The sequence below is a fragment of the Rattus rattus genome, chromosome 12 (assembly GCF_011064425.1).
Source record: "Rattus rattus isolate New Zealand chromosome 12, Rrattus_CSIRO_v1, whole genome shotgun sequence".
NCBI lineage: Eukaryota > Metazoa > Chordata > Mammalia > Rodentia > Muridae > Rattus > Rattus rattus.
This window is the reverse complement of record NC_046165.1, coordinates 44,993,331-45,012,634: the sequence shown is the minus strand read 5'-3', so window position 1 is coordinate 45,012,634 and position 19,304 is coordinate 44,993,331. Positions and strand designations below refer to the sequence as shown.

Genomic DNA, 19,304 nt, shown 5'->3' with positions numbered 1-19,304 from the left:
GTCTATGGGAGACTGTCTTAATTATGCTAACTGCGGTGGGAAGTTAGTGGCACGCTTTCCTGGGTTTGGATCCCATTGATTAAAGAGGAGAAAGCTGAGTACTGTGTGTTCATTCACTCTCTGCTCCTGACTGTGGCTATGACCAGCTGTTTTAAGTTCCTGCTGCCTTTGTCTTCCCTGCTATTATCCTAACCTGGAATTGTGAGTTAAAATAAGCCTTTATTCATTAGCTGCTTTGCCAGTATAGTTTATGACAATAAGAAACAAATGCAGTTTCCCACACAATAGATAACAGGCAAATCACTTTATCCCTCTCAACTTCAAGTTGTAAAACATGTACCAACTATGCTCTTGGGATGTTCCAAGGGTGAGAGAGAATGTATGTGATGAGATCCAAATTCCCTTTTATCTACTATATACTATACACTGGTACCAGTGACTGACAAGCAATAAAGGCAATCTTACTCCATAAAGCAGACACCACACTCTGTAAGAACATGTATTTTCCTGAGGTTCTTAAAGCTTTTAAAATTATATAATCATTTAATTATATAAAAACGTACTTAATTATATATAATTATAAAAATAAATGTTTAATTAAGAACATTTATTAGTGTGTTTGTGGCAGAGAAGAGGCTGAGATTAGGGGTGCATGCCCTCTTGCATGTATAAAGGTCGGAGGAATGGAATTGATTCTCTCCTTCACAGGAGCTCCAGGCATCAAACTCCTATCATGAGGCTTGTGTGGCAAGAGTTTATCTGCTGAACCATCTCACCAGCCTTCAAAAGCCTTTTCTTCAATTAGCATTTCAAGAAAATAAAGTAGCATATAGACATTTATATTCTTTCTTAACTGATGCTACTAAAAACAGAACCAAAAGAGACAGTGCTTGATGTTGTGGTACACACATACACAGAGGCTGAGGCAGAACTATCAAGAATTTGAGGGCAGCTGGGCACTGAGACTGGGGGACAGGAGGACACATGCAAGGCCTCTCACTTGGTTGATGGAGGTACATCAGCTAATGTACAACAGCCCTCAAAGAAAGATGAACTGTATTGGAAGTTTCTCTGGCTTTTTCCTAACGTATCTATTAGTCAATACTGTCTTCACATCCATTTGACAACATGTCTTTTATTGTTATTTTAGTTATACAAACATTTGGATCGAGGCAAAGCAATTTGATATAGTATGTAGTGTATGACTGATTAGGGTAGATAACATTTTTATCTCCTTAAACATGTGTTGATACAATTTTCCAAATAATATGTTAATCTCTTATAATATTCTCAAGTTTAGTATTCTTTTTAAACCTTTTCATTACCTGAATCTATGTCTTGTTGTTTGCTGTCACTGGTTAAAGGGTTATCGTGTAATTTCAAATATATTTCAATTGCTGATCTAGCAGCCTTGAAATAAAAAGTATGTCTTCTGAGAGTGTCTTCTAATCTCAAGAGGTCAACATAAGCACGGAGGGTCATCCTTCTCATGCAGTATGTGTGGAAGTCAAACTGATCATCGGTTATCTCAACAAAATGCTTAAAAACAAAACCACAAGATTATCCCTTACATTTATGTCAATAACTTTTACCTTTTAAAAGAAAACTGTATAAGAAAGAAAAACTGTAAAAGCCTCCAGAAGAATACAGTCACAGTTTCACTGGTTGCAATTGATTTACAGTATCATTTTTTACAGCTGCAAAACTGAACACACCTGATCTCAACTTAACAGGCTCTTCTATAATCCACCCTACTTCCTGATATCACAATTGTGATGATACTCTATTTGACAAGAGAGGTATCAGGTTATCTCATGGTTATGTTGATGAAGTTTACCTCTGTACTCCAATATAAACCAGCAAGGCAGAGCTAATCACAACTATGAAGCTAACAGCATGCAGGTTCCCACTAAATGTTTACAAATCTGACTCATCTACTCCTCCCTGAGCTCTTTTCTTGTGTGGGCAAGACTCACCATCTTTAAGCCTCATCTCTACAGAGTGTAACACATAGCACAGTACCTACCAACTGGAAGGAAGGAGCTTATCATGCACAAGTCTTTGATTTCTTAGTGTCTTAATTATTTAATCTAGGGTAGGAATATATCTACATAGCAGTTTCTTAAGGTGATTGATCAAGCAACACATTTTAAAGTTTCTTCTCATTAACAAAGTATTATTACAAAGACAGCATTATGACTTTTTCTTAGCGAAGAAGCTCCCATTAACATATGAATATTCCATAAATTCTTAATTCGTAAGTCTTCATAATAACAAAAATAGTAACTTCTTCCTAAGAAGTAAGCTCAACACTTTCATCTAATTTCCAAAGGACTCACCACCTGAACTTCAAAGCTTAAGTAGTAGTTGCTTTCATGAAAAGAAGAAAATTCACCTTCAATATGTACACAAAACAATTTTATAATTTAGTTCCCCCCCCCAACATATATTTGTCCCTCTGCTTCCCCATTGCACTTTGGTTTCTCCAGACTCTATAGAAAAATGAAGTGTTCCACAGTCCCTTGGGGAGGAGGCGCACTGCAGTGGTCTAGTGACTAAGCAGAGGACACATTCTATCAATTATGCCTAACCACTTGATATTTTTAGTTATCTTGGTAATTAGAAACATGCTATATATACAAAAATCATACCAAATATCTAAGAGTTTAAGAAAAGAATTCTAAAAAGAATAAAAGTATAACACAGAGGACAAGCAACAGGAAAAAAATAAACATTTCATATTAGTTCACTTATTAGAAAATCATGTTTTAATGATATATTTGAAAATTAAATTTTCAGAAATAAATTAGTAAGTAATCACATCAATTTATTTCTTAAAAATCGAAGGCTAACATTCATAATGGTGTTAGTGCTTTTCCTTAATGTAAACCAGGCTTACATAATCCAACACAGTTGGCTAAGGGAAAGAGCAATGCTAAGTCATGAAACACCGTAAGATGAGAACATCTAAGGGAGTGCACGACATTATTTAAGTTGAGAAACATATGAGGGAGGGATGACAAGCTTCAAAAGATATTCCTAGAAATATCAGTAGATATGAATTTTAACTCACACTTCAAAAGTAATCTGGAACCACAAACACTTATCCACCTCTTTATCAGTAACAGCCCACAGGCTGCCTCTCTCCAGTTGATGTCTTCCATAAACTGAGTGACCAACTTAGCCCAGTTTAACAGAAGTCTTCCCAGTTTTTCCAGTGAATACACTGTCTTGGAACCACTTGACCACAGGCAAACCTGGGTGTTTACTTAGATTTCAGTTTAAAAATAAAATTAAAAAGCTAGATAAAAATCAAAAAAAGGAGAATACTACAGCTACGGTTTGTTGATATTTTGCTTTGGAATAAACAGAGGTACTGCAGAATACTACATAAGCAACTAAATAAATAATTTCAATCCCTTTCTCCCCTGCCTGGCAGCCACTGTTAGCAGATAGTCAAAATTAGGCCTCACTGTGAACTTTGAAGCTAGCGCTGACTACATAGCAAGACCCTCTCTCAACAAACAAATGGCAGAAAAAATAGGCTTGATTTAAGACCAGTTGCCAAAGAATTAGGAAATGCTCCATCAAAGCTTTAGAATATGACTTTATTCAGGAATCGTGTGACACCCTCTTCTAGCCATTCCCCTGGTCTATTACGTCTCTGAATTCTTGGCTGAGACAATTAAAAACTTAAACAGAGAAAATAATAAATGTCCGTTCTTAAAAGTGGTGAATGGGGAGGGGGCATGACTGGGAGGAGCAGATGAAAGGGAAACTGCAGTCAGGATGAGAGGGTGGATGGGTGGATGGGTGGATGGGTGGATGGATGGATGGGTGGGTGGGTGGATGGATGGGTGGATGGATGGATGGATGGATGGGTGGGTGGGGATGGATGGATGGGTGGGTGGGTGGGTGGGTGGGTGGATGGGTGGATGGGTGGGTGGATGGATGGGTGGGTGGATGGGGTAGATTGATTGATTGATAGGAAAAAAACCTATTCCTCTGAAGAATCTGTGATTATAAAGCCTGTGAGAACTTAAAAAGATGCAATATGTTTTATTCTGCCAGAAATCCTAGAGTGAATGAACAATAAGAAATAATATATTATATGCCCTATATATTATATTATATATTATATTATATGCCCTAACCCAAATAAATATAAGCCAGCACACTAAAGAGATCCCAATCAGTATTTAGAAAAAGAAAAATAATATAGGATGTTGCTGTGAACACGAGTTTATAATAAGTACTTTGAAGACAGCTGTTTTGTTTAAAAAACTTAAACATCAGATTGGACTGGGCCACATGACCTTTACAGATAATTTTAAAATCCACTGAGAGGGTCAAACTAAAGACAGAAAAGGTACTATGGACAATTCCAGAATGCTAAAGTTTCAACTCCAATTTCTAAGAAGCCATAACAGGATGAGAAAGCTGAAACTACTTTTAAAGAGAGAGTTCTTGATTGAAATTGTCAGAGCAGAAAGATCTATTCTTTATCCTTAGCTTTACTTCTATTTAAAAGATGCAAAGTTTTATTTGTGATTGGTATTTATTTCCTTATTAAATATGAGCCAGGTGTAAGTTAACTTATAAAGTAGTTACAAATCATGTTTGAGAGATGGGAGGTGCATGCCTTTAACCTCCACACTCAGGAGGCAGAGGCTGTGGGATTTCTGAGTTTCAGGCCAACATGGTCTAAAGGAAAGTAAGGAATACATGCATAGTGAGACTGTCTCCAGAAATAAAAGTCATCTCTCAATTTTATACTTTTGCATGTGCGCATGAGAATATGATGTGTGTATGGAGGCAGAGAACAACCTCAGATGTCTTTCCCCAGGTGCCTTTGATTGGCACAGGGTTTCTCACTGGCCAGAAATTTGCCATGTTGGTTAGGCTAGCAGATCTAGTAACTTTCACAGATCCACCTGTCTCTGCAACCCATTTTGTCACTGCTGGGATTATAGAAGCACATCATTCTACCATATTTTTTCCATGGATTCATTCAGAGGATCCAAACTCAGGACTTCATGCTAGCAAGTGGTGTGGGTGCACGTGTGCCCACACACTTTTCTCTGTGGGTTCATGTAGAGACCAGATGTTGAAGGCAGAACATCTTCCTCACTTCCCTGCTCCCCTCCCCAGTTGTTGAGACAAGGTCACTCACTGACCCTGGCTCACTGTTTCAGCTAGACTGCCTAGCTAGGAAGCCCCAGGGGTTTGTCTGTCTCATCTGTCTCAGCCCCTAAGATGTGTGCCTCTATGCCTGGTTTTTGTATCAGTGCTGGAGATTCAAACTCAGATCATGCTTGTACAACAGGTTCCTTAAGCATTAAGCCATCTCCCCAGCACCCAAGCCTGAACTTTATACTCGAAAATCTTTCCAAGGACATTAATACTTTTTTTTCTTTCTTTCTTTTTTTCAGAGCTGGGGACCGAACCCAGGGCCTTGCGCTTGCTAGGCAAGTGCTCTACCACTGAGTTAAATCCCCAACCCCCAATACTTTTCTTTCAATGTATTAATGTAAAAATGTACATATTATCCCTGAGTTAAGCTTTTTTATTTTAGTATTAATATAATCATTAAAAATGACATGAGAAGTGTTCAGGTTCTCCATAGAGTGAAATGCCAATAGCAAACTCTGAATAAAGATAATTATATTTTTAAATAAAAATAATTACGCCTTATGACCAGAGGGTGTTGATTTCTACATTTTAATCTCTGGTAATTAATGTAACCCTTTCCTTCAAATATACTTTCTTCCAATTAAATTATTTTTTGAACTAGAAGTAGTTTAAGAATTTAAGAATTTCATTCACGTTACTTAGGTAAAGTCACTATAAACTTAATGATACACAGTAACAGAAGATATATTTAACATAATCTGGCAATCTAGCAAATACTGAAAATCATAAAGCAACACAGGAATTAATATCAAGAAGAATTAAGACTTAAGTCACAAAGGTTCCAACTATAATGAACCTACAAACATTTAAATTAAACTTCTACGGGAAAATGAGTAGGTTTCCAATGGCATCCTTGCTCAAAGTACTAGTCTGTAAATGCTTAGTAAAGAGCTACAACATCCCACTGACAGTGAGGTACACGAAATGTCTTTCTTTAACAAGCAGAAGGCTTTTTAACTGGTAGACACTAGGGAGCACTGACACAAAATACTGATATTCAGTACTTTTCACTGCTGGCTTTTGTTCTTTTCTGTGTTATGGTTTGTGTTGACATTTGTATATGATGGCACATATATGGAAATCAGAGGATAAACTGGGTTCTCATATCTCACTTCCTTTTGATTTGCTGGTTCTTCCCCATTGTGTGTGTGTGTGTGTGTGTGTGTTTCGCCTGCAATGTATGCCTGTGCAGCATGGGCATGAGTGGTGTTCATAAAGGTCAGAAGACAGCACCAGATACCCTGGAATTAGAGTGAGGAATAGTTATATATCACCATTTGGGCACTAACAATCAAACCCCGGTCTTCTACAAGAGCAAGTACCTTTGCTGAGCAAGACATCTCTCCACCCCTCTATCTTGTTTTATAAGGACCTCTCTTGCTGTCTGTGTATTCAAGGCTAGCTGGTCCACAAGTTCGACAGGATTTTCCTGTCTCCACTTCCCAACTCACCACAGGAGTCCTGGGGTTACAGACGGTATACCACCATGTCCAGGTGTTAAGGATCCCAGGGATCTGAATTCAAGTTACTAGGCTTATACAACAAGCACATTTATACACCAACCCATCTCCTGTCCCTTTTTTTGTTGTGACAAGGTCTCACTATGTAACCTAGGTTGACCTTGAAAATCATCTGCAACTCAGGCTGGCTACAAACTTATGGTCCTCCTGAGTTCTGGCCTGCACCACCAGTCCTAATTCTGTCCTACAATTTCACCACAGAAATAGGTACCTGATTTAAACTATAATGTTTGGATATTTAACATATAATCCAAAAGGCTTATAATTCTCAAAGAGAAAATGAGAACTCTTTCCCCTAGAAATACAAGTTTAAAGGACAAGAAAGACAAAAACAAAAACAAAGCAAACTTTGGTGATTTCTATAAAAGTTCTGACATAATCCGAGTTCCAATTCCCATCAAAAGCCACCCCCTAAGACAGAGCCTTCTTCTGGGTAACCTCAGGAGTTTCACATGGGAAGAAGGCCAAAGTGACTGCCATGGTGCAGACATCAGGCTCACCTGACTACGACGCCTGTGGTTTTATACTGCGTCAGCAGGGGAAGAGTGGTGCCGAGTGCCCCACAACTGAGGGCTGCTGAGGACTGCCTCAGGGGTGCATTTGCGGCTCCTTTCCTCCTGTGGTCCATGTAGAAGAAGAGTGCTTCAGAGATGACAAAGAACAGGAAAACAAAAATTCACACAAAGGAAAAGAAAAGTGCCCTCACTAAGGCATATCACACACATAATTCTAAAAGTAAGTAATAAAATAAGCCTGCAACTGGCTATTTGATGTACAGGGTACCAAACGTGAAAACAAGCATCCTGGGAAGACGAACTGGAGAGAGGCTGACTGTGGACCAGATCCTGATGCTTAAGGGGAAAAGAGGTTGCCACCAGCTCTGTGTCCTCCTAGGCTGCCGATGAAAAATTAAGTAATGGCTGAATCAGGGAAGAGAAACTGTGAATATATGTCAATGATAGCACAAACTGCTTTTACTAAATTGTTTTTCTTTTTCTCTTCAGAAAAAGAATAAACATGTCGGAAGTATCAGAAAAGTAATCATTTATTACACAATGCTCACAGTACTAAATATAAAGATTTGTTTTCAAATGAAGCTGTCAAAGTCAGTCAGAAGAGGCAGACGATCCAGTGTAGACTTGTACCTGCTTTTCTTACAGATAAAACTAGACTCCACACCCTAACAACTCACCCTTTCTACTTCATGGCATTTTTTCAAGGCATCCCCGTATCTCCCCAGGCGCTGATAGGCAGAAATGCACTCTGTCTCAAACCACATACACTGCATTTCATTTAGATTTTCCATGGCAGATGTTCCTTCCTAAAATGGAAACGTGCATAAATATAAAGCAGCAAGCAATAAAACTACTCCTCAAATCACATTTTTTTAAAAAGGAGATTTAAAGCCTTGAGTTCAAATCCTGACAAGAAAAAAAAATCATCTTTTCTTTTCCAACTATGACCACAATAACCAGCAATGAGCGTAAGTTATGCCAATAACTAGCAATGAGCATAAGTGACATTAAGGCTTGTGATATTTTTAACAATTTATTAATTTATTTTGTGTTTGTATGTATACACACACACACACACACACACACACACACACACAAGGTCACAATTTGGGGAGTCAATGCTTTCCTTTCACCTTTGAGTCTTAAGGATCTCCTTGCAGGTCCTGGGAGCAACACCTTCCTCCTGAGCCATCTCTGCAGCCCTTCTCAGTGGTTTTACTTATTTACTCCACTGGACCGTTCACTACTTTTACAGAACAGAGTCCAGATTACTAAGACTATTTTTAAGCATCAAAGCTCTTATTGTAACTATTTCAAACAATAACATCTTCTTTTCACCCTCGTTTTCTTGCTGACTCAAGGTCACTATTGCAAAGATCTAATACTGTTATACTTCTTAGCAAGTTTCCAGTTTCCCACCCTCCCTACTGTATGCTAAGCTATTTCTTTGTTCATGAACTTGCTGTTTCAATAACAAGTCTTTTACTTCTCTAGCTCTCCTCTGCCACATACTATTACAACCAAGCCACATACTATTACAACACAGGGCGTGGTGGTGTATGCCTATCAGCCCAGCACCTAGGAGGCTGAGGCAGGAGGATTTTGAGTTCAAAACCAGTCTGAGGCATAATAATGAGACAGACAGACAGACAGAGACACGGACACGGACATACACACACACACACACACACACACACACACACACACACACACACACACACACACACACAGAAATATCCCTGGATTTGTTACAAATATTTGTCAGTTCAGGCTTAAAGGTAAGTATAAGAACTTTATAAAATACGTATACGTTCTTAGTTTCAATGTAGGGTATTATATTTTTGTCCTGACTAGAATATATTTATTTTAAACATTTGTGAAATCTCAAGAGAGATAATCAAAGTATATTTATGAAAACATTCTCAGTCTTTGGCCCTTTTTTAGCCCACTTTCTATTATCAGGTCAATTCTTGGAATTCATTAAAAGTCTAAAACTTTGGTATGCATAGGAGGATGCATAGGAGGTGAAGGCAAGAGTATGTCAGTGTAAGGCTACCATGAGCTTACACAGTCTCAAAAAAAAAAGTTTAAAAATTTATTATCTTCAGATTTAAAAAGACCTAAGAGATATATTATTTCTCATTTATAGCTATTATATTTTCCATTTTCTGATGACTGTATCTTCACAAAAATATTTCATCATAAAAAGTAACCATAAGGAACTATTAAGTAAGCATTTGTAATTCTCTATAATTCTAAGCTGTAAATAATCTGTAAATGTGAGCATTTCACTCATTCCTTGCAGGTTGAACTGTTTCTCATTTTCCTAAGCCCCTGACATGCTAGTTGTCTACTTAAATTGCTGGACTGAAATTTAACTTAAATTTTATAAATTAATTTTCTACTGGTTATTTTAGTTATTTACATTCCCCTTCCCAGTTTCCCCTCCACAAACCCCCATCCCCTAACCCCGGGCCTCTATGAGGGTGCCCTAGCATTCCCCTATCCTGGGTCACAGAGCCTCCACAGGACCAAGAGGCTCCCTTCCCAGTGATGCCAGACAAGGTCATTCTCTGCTACATATGCAGCTGGAGTCATGGGTCCCTCCATGTGTACTCTTTGGATGGTGGTTTAGTCCCTGGGAGCTCTGGGGGCGGCTCTGGTTAATTGCTATTGTTTTTCTTCCTATGGGGTTGCAAACCCTTCAACTCCTTCAGACCTTGTCCTAACTTCTCCCTGTGCTCAATCTGCATCTATGTACTTCTAATCCCTACCTTCACCTTCCAGAAAGTTTTTTCTCTAAAAGCCTAATAATTTTTATGCCTATTTGTTTTAGTCTCTTCTAATCTTGCCATCTAGGACAATGTAGCACAAAGGGCACTGAACCACAGTACTACTCAGTATAACCAAGCATGGTCTGTGTATCCTTTCCAAGCCTCAATTACTTTTCTGTAAAACATCAGACACTTGAATATATGCTATGTGAACATAAGCAATATGACTATTTTCCTGACTTACTTTTCTCCTAATATCCATTGCTACCCCTCCCCCAATTACTGCTTGCACCATTTTGTATATGCTATTGAGTCTATGACATCTCAGCTTCAGAAACACTACTTACTGTAGTTTTGGCAATGGTTACATAATTTAAACACCAATTTAGCACAGAACAACATGGGTTTAGAATCACGGATTTCCAATGCAGAGTATTGGCTCTAAATAACAACTAGCAAGGTAGTCTGGCCAGGACAGTGTTTGACTTCTAAACATTTTAACTGTATCATGTAGCTAATGATACACAAAACTATTAATGAAATGAAATCATGTATATAAGTACTTAGCTTAGTACTCAGAAGCACTGAAGCTATTTTCCTATTTCCCTTTATAAATAAGTCAATTATTAGCACTGTTGAAAATATTGTATATCAGGGCAATTCATCTAAAAAAAGAAAAAGGTTATTTTTATAGCAAACAACAAGTTTTCTTTAATAAAAGCTGAGAGTAGAAAAATGAGAACACTGTGTGTGTGTGTGTGTGTGTGTGTGTGTGTGTGTATGTGTATCTGAACAAAGATCATCATATCACCTGTCAATAATTCGTCATGTCAGACTTAAAATTCAGTCTATTCTTTTTTTTTTCCTTTTCTTTTTTTCGGAGCTGGGGACCGAACCCAGGACCTTGCGCTTGCTAGGCAAGTGCTCTACCACTGAGCTAAATCCCTAACCCCAGTCTATTTTTATGAGCACAACATGCTTAGAGCTTTAATTGTACTTTGCTAATTACTAGAGAAGACAGGCGCGTTTGGTGAATTACTCCTTTCTTACAGTGTCTTGTAACTTTTTCTTTTTTATGTTTATATTTCTAGAGCTTTTTTCCAAGTAGAAGTATTATTTGACAATAAGCAATGCTATTCTGTAGCTTCTAAATTATAAGGGTTTTCCTAAATATCAAAACACAATTCGAATCTAGTTAACATTTCTAGCATATAGGTGTGCAGAGGGTGGGGTAGGGGAATGATACCAGTGATATCTTGGCACCACAGGACACAGTAGTACCTTATTTTCATCCAGCACTGAGCCCTCTTCTTGCTATATAATGTTTATCTCTGATATGCAGATTTCGAATCTCAAAGTCTTATCTAAAACTCAGATCATTAACTTGTAAATAGGGTTTTCTTACTAGGTGTCAATGCCTCATTTAGTATGTATTAGACATTTATTTCAGTGAATTCTTAGGATTTTTTTCTTTTAAAGATTTATTTAATTTTTAATTATGGGTATATGTGTGTCTGAGGCCAGAGGCATTCAAGGAGTTATGAGTTACCTAACCCAGGTGTTGGGAATCAAACTCAGGTCCTCAGGAAGAGTAACTCATGGACTTAACCACTAAGCCATCTCTCCAGCTCCAAAGTTCTTGTCAAAGATTTTTGTCATCATCATAGGTTGGAAACATTGTCTAATTCTCGCTCACTTTGATAACAACTATTTTGTTATACACATACTTAAATTATAATATAGTCAAATATATAAATGCTATTCACACTTTATCTGAAACATTTCTAGGGTAACTGAATTTGATCAGTTCATGTTATATATGTTCACATATATAACACACTCGATAACCCCATTAATGTGCACTACTGTTATATGTCAATACAAATTTAATTAGTAGAGCTCAAAGTGCTGTAGTTCAGTTGGTAGAGTTCCCATACTGTAAATGAAACCCTGGGGGCTGGAGAGATGGCTCAGTGGTTAAGAGCACTGACTGCTCTTCCCGAGGTCCTGAGTTCAATTCCCAGCAACCATATGATGGCTCACAACCATCTGTAATGGGATCTGATGCCCTCTTCTGGTGTGTCTGAAGACAGCTACAATAATCTTTAAATAAAATTAATTAAAAGAAAGAAAGGAAGGAAGGAAGGAAGGAAGGAAGGAAGGAAGGAAGGAAGGAAGAAACAAACAAACAAACCCTGGGTTCAATCCATAGCATCACAGAAAACTGGGCATGTTGGGACAAACTTGGTAGCTCTAACACTCAGAAGGTAGAGACAGGAGGATCAGGTCAAGATCATCATCCCTACACACTAAGTTCAAGACCACCCTGGGCTACTGGAGTCTGTCTCAAAGAGTTAAATAAATAACTAAAAAAGATGATCAAAGTACCAAAGAGAAAGAAAGTTAGGAAAACAGTGTATTAACAACATAGAAATATAAAGAAATAGAGCAGGGGGAGAGGGATGGGATAGGGGTTTGAGGAGGGGAAATGGGATAACATTTGAAATGTAAATCAATTGATTGGAGGAGAGGTCAAAACAAATTGGCACTTAGCAAACAGATTTGTTTTGTTTTGTTTATTTGAGACATTCATAGTCTCTACATAGTCCTGGCTATTCTAGAACTCGATATGTAGACCAGGCTGGCCTCAAACTCATAGAGATCTGCCTACCTCCTCAGTGCTGGTATTAAAGGTATATGCCAATGGATATATATTTAAAAGAGAGAAATAAATGTATTTTGGAAGATACAGACAGACAGATATCAGTGCTGGTTGAATGGAAATGGCTGCCATAGGCTCATAGCAAGTGGTACTATTAGGAGGTGTGGCCTAGTTAGAAAAGTACGTCACTGGAGGTGAGCTTCTGAGGTCTCCGATGCTCAAGCCAGGCCTAATGTCACTCTCTCTTCTTGCTGTCTGCTTATTTGAATACAAAACTCTAGCACCATGTCTGCCTATGTCCTGCCATGCTTCTCAACATGATGACAATGTACTAAACCTCTGAACTGTAAGCCATCCCCAATAAAATGCTTTCCTTTATAATAGCTGCCATGGCTATAGTGTTTCTTCACAGCAATATAAATCCTAAGACAAAAACCTAAAAAGAATGAAAAATCTTTTTCCCCTTCTTTATGCCGTCTTGCTCCTTTGGAAAATAAAGAATACTTCCCCTTCAAGCATGAAGAACATTCTGTAGCCTAAACAGACTCCTGCTGTGTCCTTTCAAATGTGTTTTCTATATTTAACTCTCTGGTCCACCTGAAACTGGTGTGTGTGCAGGGTAAGACACGGATGCCATTTAATATTTTTAAACACAAATGACTATCTCTGCAATTTCATCTTTATTTTAAAGTACTTATGGCTACATATCAAGTCTCCAAATATATTTGAATCTATTTGTAGGCCTTCTGCTTGGTTTTATTAGCCTGAAATTTTAATCAAAACCAAGTATCATATCTATTAAAATATAACAGAAGGAATGATAAAGGAAGAAAAATAGGACAAATATTTGGTCAATTAGACAACTTAAATTTGAAACTGTCACAGAAAACACACAGAAAGAAATCTGAGCAATTCTGAAAATGAATTTATAGAAAATGAAAAAGATATGAACTAAAGTTTTAGTTTATTTATTTTAGGCATGGTGTCATTATGCAAGCCTGCATCTTACTATGAAAAGCAGCCTAGGGGTTGGGGATTTAGCTCAGTGGTAGAGCGCTTGCCTAGGAAGCGCAAGGCCCTGGGTTCGGTCCCCAGCTCGAAAAAAAAGAAAAAAAAAAAAAAAAAAAAAAAAAAAAGCAGCCTAACCTTGAATTCACAAAGATCAGCCTGTTTCTGCCACCTGCATGCTGGGATTAAAGGTATGCACCACCATACCCAGCACAAACTGAATTTTGCAGCTAGGGGCACACACGAACACATCATGGTAAGAAGCTACAGTCAGAACATAGACTAATGGGATTTTTAAAATAGGTATTCTTATGAATTTAATGATAAACTTAAGTCACAGAACTTCAGTTTTCCTAATTCAGGCAATTACATACTTGTATGTTATTCCCTACCCGTGTGAACCTGGAGCACATTTCCTCTGCTTCTTTTATCATATTTGCTCGAAGCATGTATTTGGCACATTTGGAATTGATGAATCTATCGGCTGTGTCCAAAGACTGTGCTTCATCCATCCACTGTGCAGCCTCTCTGAGATTACCCATATGCTGTAGGAGAGGAGACGTTAGGAAAAACCATTTTTGAGCAGGAGAAAAGGAGTGTCATGAAAATGGAAAACAATGTGTAAAAATGGGCTCGAAGTTTGGCATGACTTTGCAGTTTATTTAAAAATATGATTTCACTAAGAACTGAACCAAATGGCTAACATTGATTACACAATAAAGAATTCTTTAGGATTATTAGAATATAGTAAAACTGCCAGAGACTCCTAGGAGTTACTGCTACTTCCAGTCTTTTTTAAAATAACCCAACTCCAATTATTCAAAAATCAAAATTAAAAATTTACCTTGTAAATTTTTGCTTTCATGTAGAATAATTCTATTAGAGTTGGAGTACTAGCAATCACAGCATTAATATATTCCAAAGCCAGAAAATACTGTCCAAGTTTATCAAAATGCTGTGCCAGGAAATACTGGACCCAGATTAGAGTTGTTGGGGGTTCCTTTTCCCCATTCTCTGCAATCAAACAAATATTAAATTGTTATAGGAAGAATGCTAAATAAAGTTGTCTCTCCCCAATTCAGAATGAAATTGATTGCTATTGTTAAGAGCAAAAGTTTAGCAAAAATGATCAGCCTCAAAGGAAAGAGGTGTGACTCTGTGGCATCAAGTTCAAAAGGTAACAGCCAGGCAGAGAAATAAAACCATAGTTTAAGAGGCTTCTAACCCCTAACTACTTCCAAATAAACAGTGCTAGAGAAAAAAACAATCTAACTCCAGCGGAAAGCAAAATACAGTGAACCAGAAAAATAATCAAAAAAAGTAACTTCAAGAAACTATCTAGCACCAAATGACTCCAGCAGAACCAAGAACTGCCACATTACACATTGCCCACATATGCAAAATATATGCTCTTAGCAAACAGACAACAGAAGCAGAGGATGTGTTCCAAGTTTACAAGGGTTACCACATGAGTGTCTAATTGTCTCAATTAGCACAGTGTGATGGTTGGCATATGCTTGGCCCAGGGAGTGGCACTAATAGGAAGTGTGGCCTTGTTTGAGTATATGTGTCGCTCTAGGTGTGGGCTTTAATACCCTTGTCCTAGCTGCCTAGAAGCCAGTCTTGTAGCAGTCCTCAGATGAAGATGTAGAACTCTCAGCTCCTCCAGCACCACAACTGCCTAGATGCTGCCATGTTCCTGCCTTGATGATAATGGACTGAGCCTCTGAACATGTAAGCCAGCCCCAATTAAATGTCCTTTTAAGAGTTGCCTTGGTCATGGTGTCTGTTCACAGCAATAAAATCCTAACTAAGACACACAGTATACTCTTTAACACAGCCAGAACATCCTCGCTCTGGTGAAGAATATGGTGAACTGAAGAATACGACTCAAAGAACATATCCCATGAGATTAAAAAATAAAAATCCCTGATATGCCAGAAATCCAAGATTAAGGCACATGGTCAGCTAACAAAAGCAGCCACATAACTTACAATATCTGAGCTGTGTTTTGCTCCCTATCCTGTACTAAAGAAGCAATCAAAATGGCCTGCAGAATGGCAGGTATGTCTACAGTGAGGCAGAGTGAATCTACCTCTATTACTTCAACAGAAGATCTCCTAGTATATGCAGCCAACTAATCAACTGACAAGACAATAATGCAAACACCTTAAGTCATAAATTAGAAAGCTGTGGTGGCTTGAATGAGAATGGGCCTCAATGCACTCATGTATTTGAATGCTTGATCGTCAGTTGCTAAAACTATCTGAAAGGATTAGGAGGTGTGACCTTATTAGAGGAGCTGGCTTTAAGGTTTCAGAGCCCATGACATTCTGCCTGGTACTCAGCTACTACTCCAGCCATACTTATCTGTCTGTTACCATGAATTATAACCCGCTGGAACCACAAAACCATCCATAAACCCATATGAAACATTTGTTTTTGTATTGTTTTAAAAGTTGCCTTGGTCATGGTATTTTGTCATGGCAACAGAAAAGTAAGTAGAAAAATTCAAATTAGAACAAAAAAAAATCAATATTTATCTTTCACATATGTTATCTAATTCAGGCAACCAAAGTATATAAAGGAAGGTTTCTTAAAATAAATTCAGAACTGGGCTTATAAGTCAGTAGCATATCACTTGTCTAGCATAGATAAGGCCCTCAGCTGAACTGATAGCCTGCCCTGCCCAGCTAATAGATGGGGAGTAAGAATGAAATAAGAGATCCTCAATAATTGCATAAATCCTTAGGTCAGAGGAACTTTATAACAGGCACATCAGCCTGATAAGAAGCCCAGCATCAGAGAGATAACCAGAACGCCTCAAGCCTTCTGATATGATACAATCACAAACACAAGGCACCATCTGTGAAGTATTCAAATGGAACTGAAATCTACTAATCTCACTACCAATGTTACATGAAATAGAAACGACAGTGAAAAACAGTGATATCAAAAGAAAGAAATCAGCTAAAACCAAGAGAAGATAAGAAAACAATTAGAAAGTCTACAAAACAAATGAGCTTTTTCAACAAAAGCCATTTTACCTTAAAGGAAGGAGAGATCAGACAATATATTAAAAGTACATAAAACGATCAAATGTAAATCATGGGCCTTAACTAGATCTAGATTAAAATAAACCAATTAAACATTAATTTTGGACAGTGGGAGAAAAATAAATATGGACAGGTATTGAATATATGGTTAATTTTGTGTGTTTTAAACAAAGATGCATACTAAGCTCTTTACAGGTAAAACAATTTTTGGACTTTGCCTTAAAACACTTGAAGGTGATGGTTTAGAGGTAGGAGAGTCAGCTCAGCAGTCTAGAGTACTTGATGCTCTTCCAGAGGACCAGGTTCAAGTCCCAGCATCCACATGATAGCTCACAACTGTCTGAGACTCCAATTTCAAGGGATCCAATGCTCTCCTCTGGCCTTCATGGAGCACCACCAATGCAGGCAAAACATTCATTTTTTTTTTTTTATATTCAGAAATCAAGAAATAAAATACTCCAAACTCCAAGGGCAATGTGAAAAAGACACATGAAGAACCTAAAGAAATTGTCCCATACTTTCAGCATTCTATAGGATTTTCTAAATTTTAAGTTGTCTTCATTTACATATGCTTCCACAGAGACTCAAAGAGCCAAATCAAACATGATTAAAATTAATAAAAGAATAAAAAAGTAGAGAATTTAAGGATTCAGTGGAAAAGGTTCTAATTCAACTACTCAATCTTGGACAAGCCATCCAATCTCTTAAGTCTGTTTTCCTTGTTAACTAAGGCTAACTCCCAGACAAAAAGAATTTGGAAATTTTAAATTAAATAACACTAAAAATACTTTCATTCACCAATTCAAAACTAGTAAGTAGCCATTTATGTAGCACACACATAATAAATGTAAAATAGTATTGCTGTGATTAAAATTAGATAGAAATGAACAATAAAATTCCAAGTTAGTCTAGATTAAACTTACCATAAGGGCTAAAAAAGCCATTCATTTTAAGAGAAGCTTCATAATTAGTAACAAGTTCCTGGATTATTGAAACCTGTTAAAGAAACATATTTTTTAAAATTTAAAAACGCTTCACTGAAGGCATTTTTATCTGTGGACTAATTTGATTGGAACAACAATTTACTTTGTATTGATATGTGCCAATATGTGTGTATAAGATGGAAAGAGGGCACCCAATCCCCTCATACTGCAGTTAAGACAAACTCACAGGAACATGTACACACGCTACACACACACTACACACACACACTACACAGACACAGACACACAGACACACACACACACAGCATATTTTTAATTGTTTACTATTGTTAACCCCAGTAAAGAACAGAAAAAAAGAATTCGTGCTTTTTTTGAACTGCATGACATGTATGCTGGGAGCCAAACTCAGGCTCTTAGAACGGACAGCAAGTGTTCTTGATAATTAACCATCTCTACAGCCCTAAAACAATACATTTCAAAACTACAAGTTAACTAAACCAAAGTTTAATAAGGTTAATTCGAAATACTATTTTCTCCAATCTTCCAATCTGAACACTTAGAAGACTGAGGGAAAAAAAATGCATTACTGTCTTTATTAATGATTTTAAAGGAAAAAGAAAGCAAAAACACCTCCATAAATTCTCACCTCAAGAAAAAGCCTGAGGTTTTTTAGTCTGTTTGGTTGGTTTTGGTGTCCATCCCCTTGTCCCAACACCAGAACTGAGGATCAAATCCACCCTGGGCCTTCAAAGTGAACCCAGGGTCTTCAAAACATCTACCAGTGAACTAGGTCCCCAATTCCAGAATCCTGATTTTTTAAAATTGGATTTTTTTTTTAAATTTACATTTCAAATGTTATCCCCTTTCCCAGTTTCCTGTCTATAAACCCCCTATTCCATCCCACACCCATCACCCCAGAATCCTGACATTCTTGAAGGACAAATTACCACACTTACATGAATAATTGTCTTTGTTTCCCTGTTTTGATCTGTAAACTTAGAAGCCACTATAAAAATGTTTAGATTTTATTAAATGTCACTAACAAAAAAGTGAAATGATCTAAAGTTTAAGAGTTTACACATTAAAAATGATAGCTCAGTCAGTAAAATGCTTGTCACATAAGCATGAAGAGCAAAGTTCAAGCCCCAGCACTTACACAAGAGCTGACAATAGCAGCACAGCTTGCTGGTGAGGTAGAGACAGGAGATCCCTGGAACTCACTGGCTAGCAGCATAACCAAATCAATGAGCTCCAGGTTCAGCTAGTCTCTGTCACAAAAACTAAAATGGAAAGTAACTGCAGAAAACACATGTACACACACGCTCATGCACCTGTATGCACTGGTGCAAACACTCACAGGAATATGTTCAAACTTAATATACAAAAATTAAACATTTTTAAATGACTATAATATTTTGTTTATTATTATTAACTCTGGCAAAGAACAGAAAGTATAATCTGTGCTTAATACACTTAGAGGTCTTTCCAAATTCCATATCTGAAGACGTCTAAAACAGTTTACTATTTAATAAAATTTGGAACTTTAAAATATTTTGATTTTCAAAATAATTAAATTTATTTTCTTTCTACCTTCCTCTTTTATGAACAAATAAATATGTGCTATTTATACAT

At 37.3% G+C, this 19,304-nt stretch overlaps 1 protein-coding gene across 3 annotated transcripts in view; it reads right to left on the bottom strand.

The window, feature by feature from the left end:
• The window catches only part of Naa16 (N-alpha-acetyltransferase 16, NatA auxiliary subunit), a 58,530-nt gene that overhangs the window by 8,285 nt on the left and 30,941 nt on the right, over positions 1-19,304 (bottom strand). The window contains exons 10-15 of one of the 3 annotated variants that reach the window (XR_004389605.1): positions 17,652-17,724; positions 14,517-14,686; positions 14,065-14,217; positions 7,906-8,034; positions 7,214-7,355; positions 1,434-1,539 (exon numbers count right to left, since the gene is read on the bottom strand). Coding sequence is in view for 1 of the 3 variants with exons in the window: in XM_032917483.1 (XP_032773374.1) it covers positions 1,326-1,539; positions 7,906-8,034; positions 14,065-14,217; positions 14,517-14,686; positions 17,652-17,724 (739 nt within the window). In the remaining 2 variants the exon portion in view is untranslated. Of the gene's footprint in view, positions 1-1,325; positions 1,540-7,213; positions 7,356-7,905; positions 8,035-14,064; positions 14,218-14,516; positions 14,687-17,651; positions 17,725-19,304 lie in introns of those variants that run through there. The other 2 variants (XR_004389606.1, XM_032917483.1) reach the window with 2 other exon arrangements.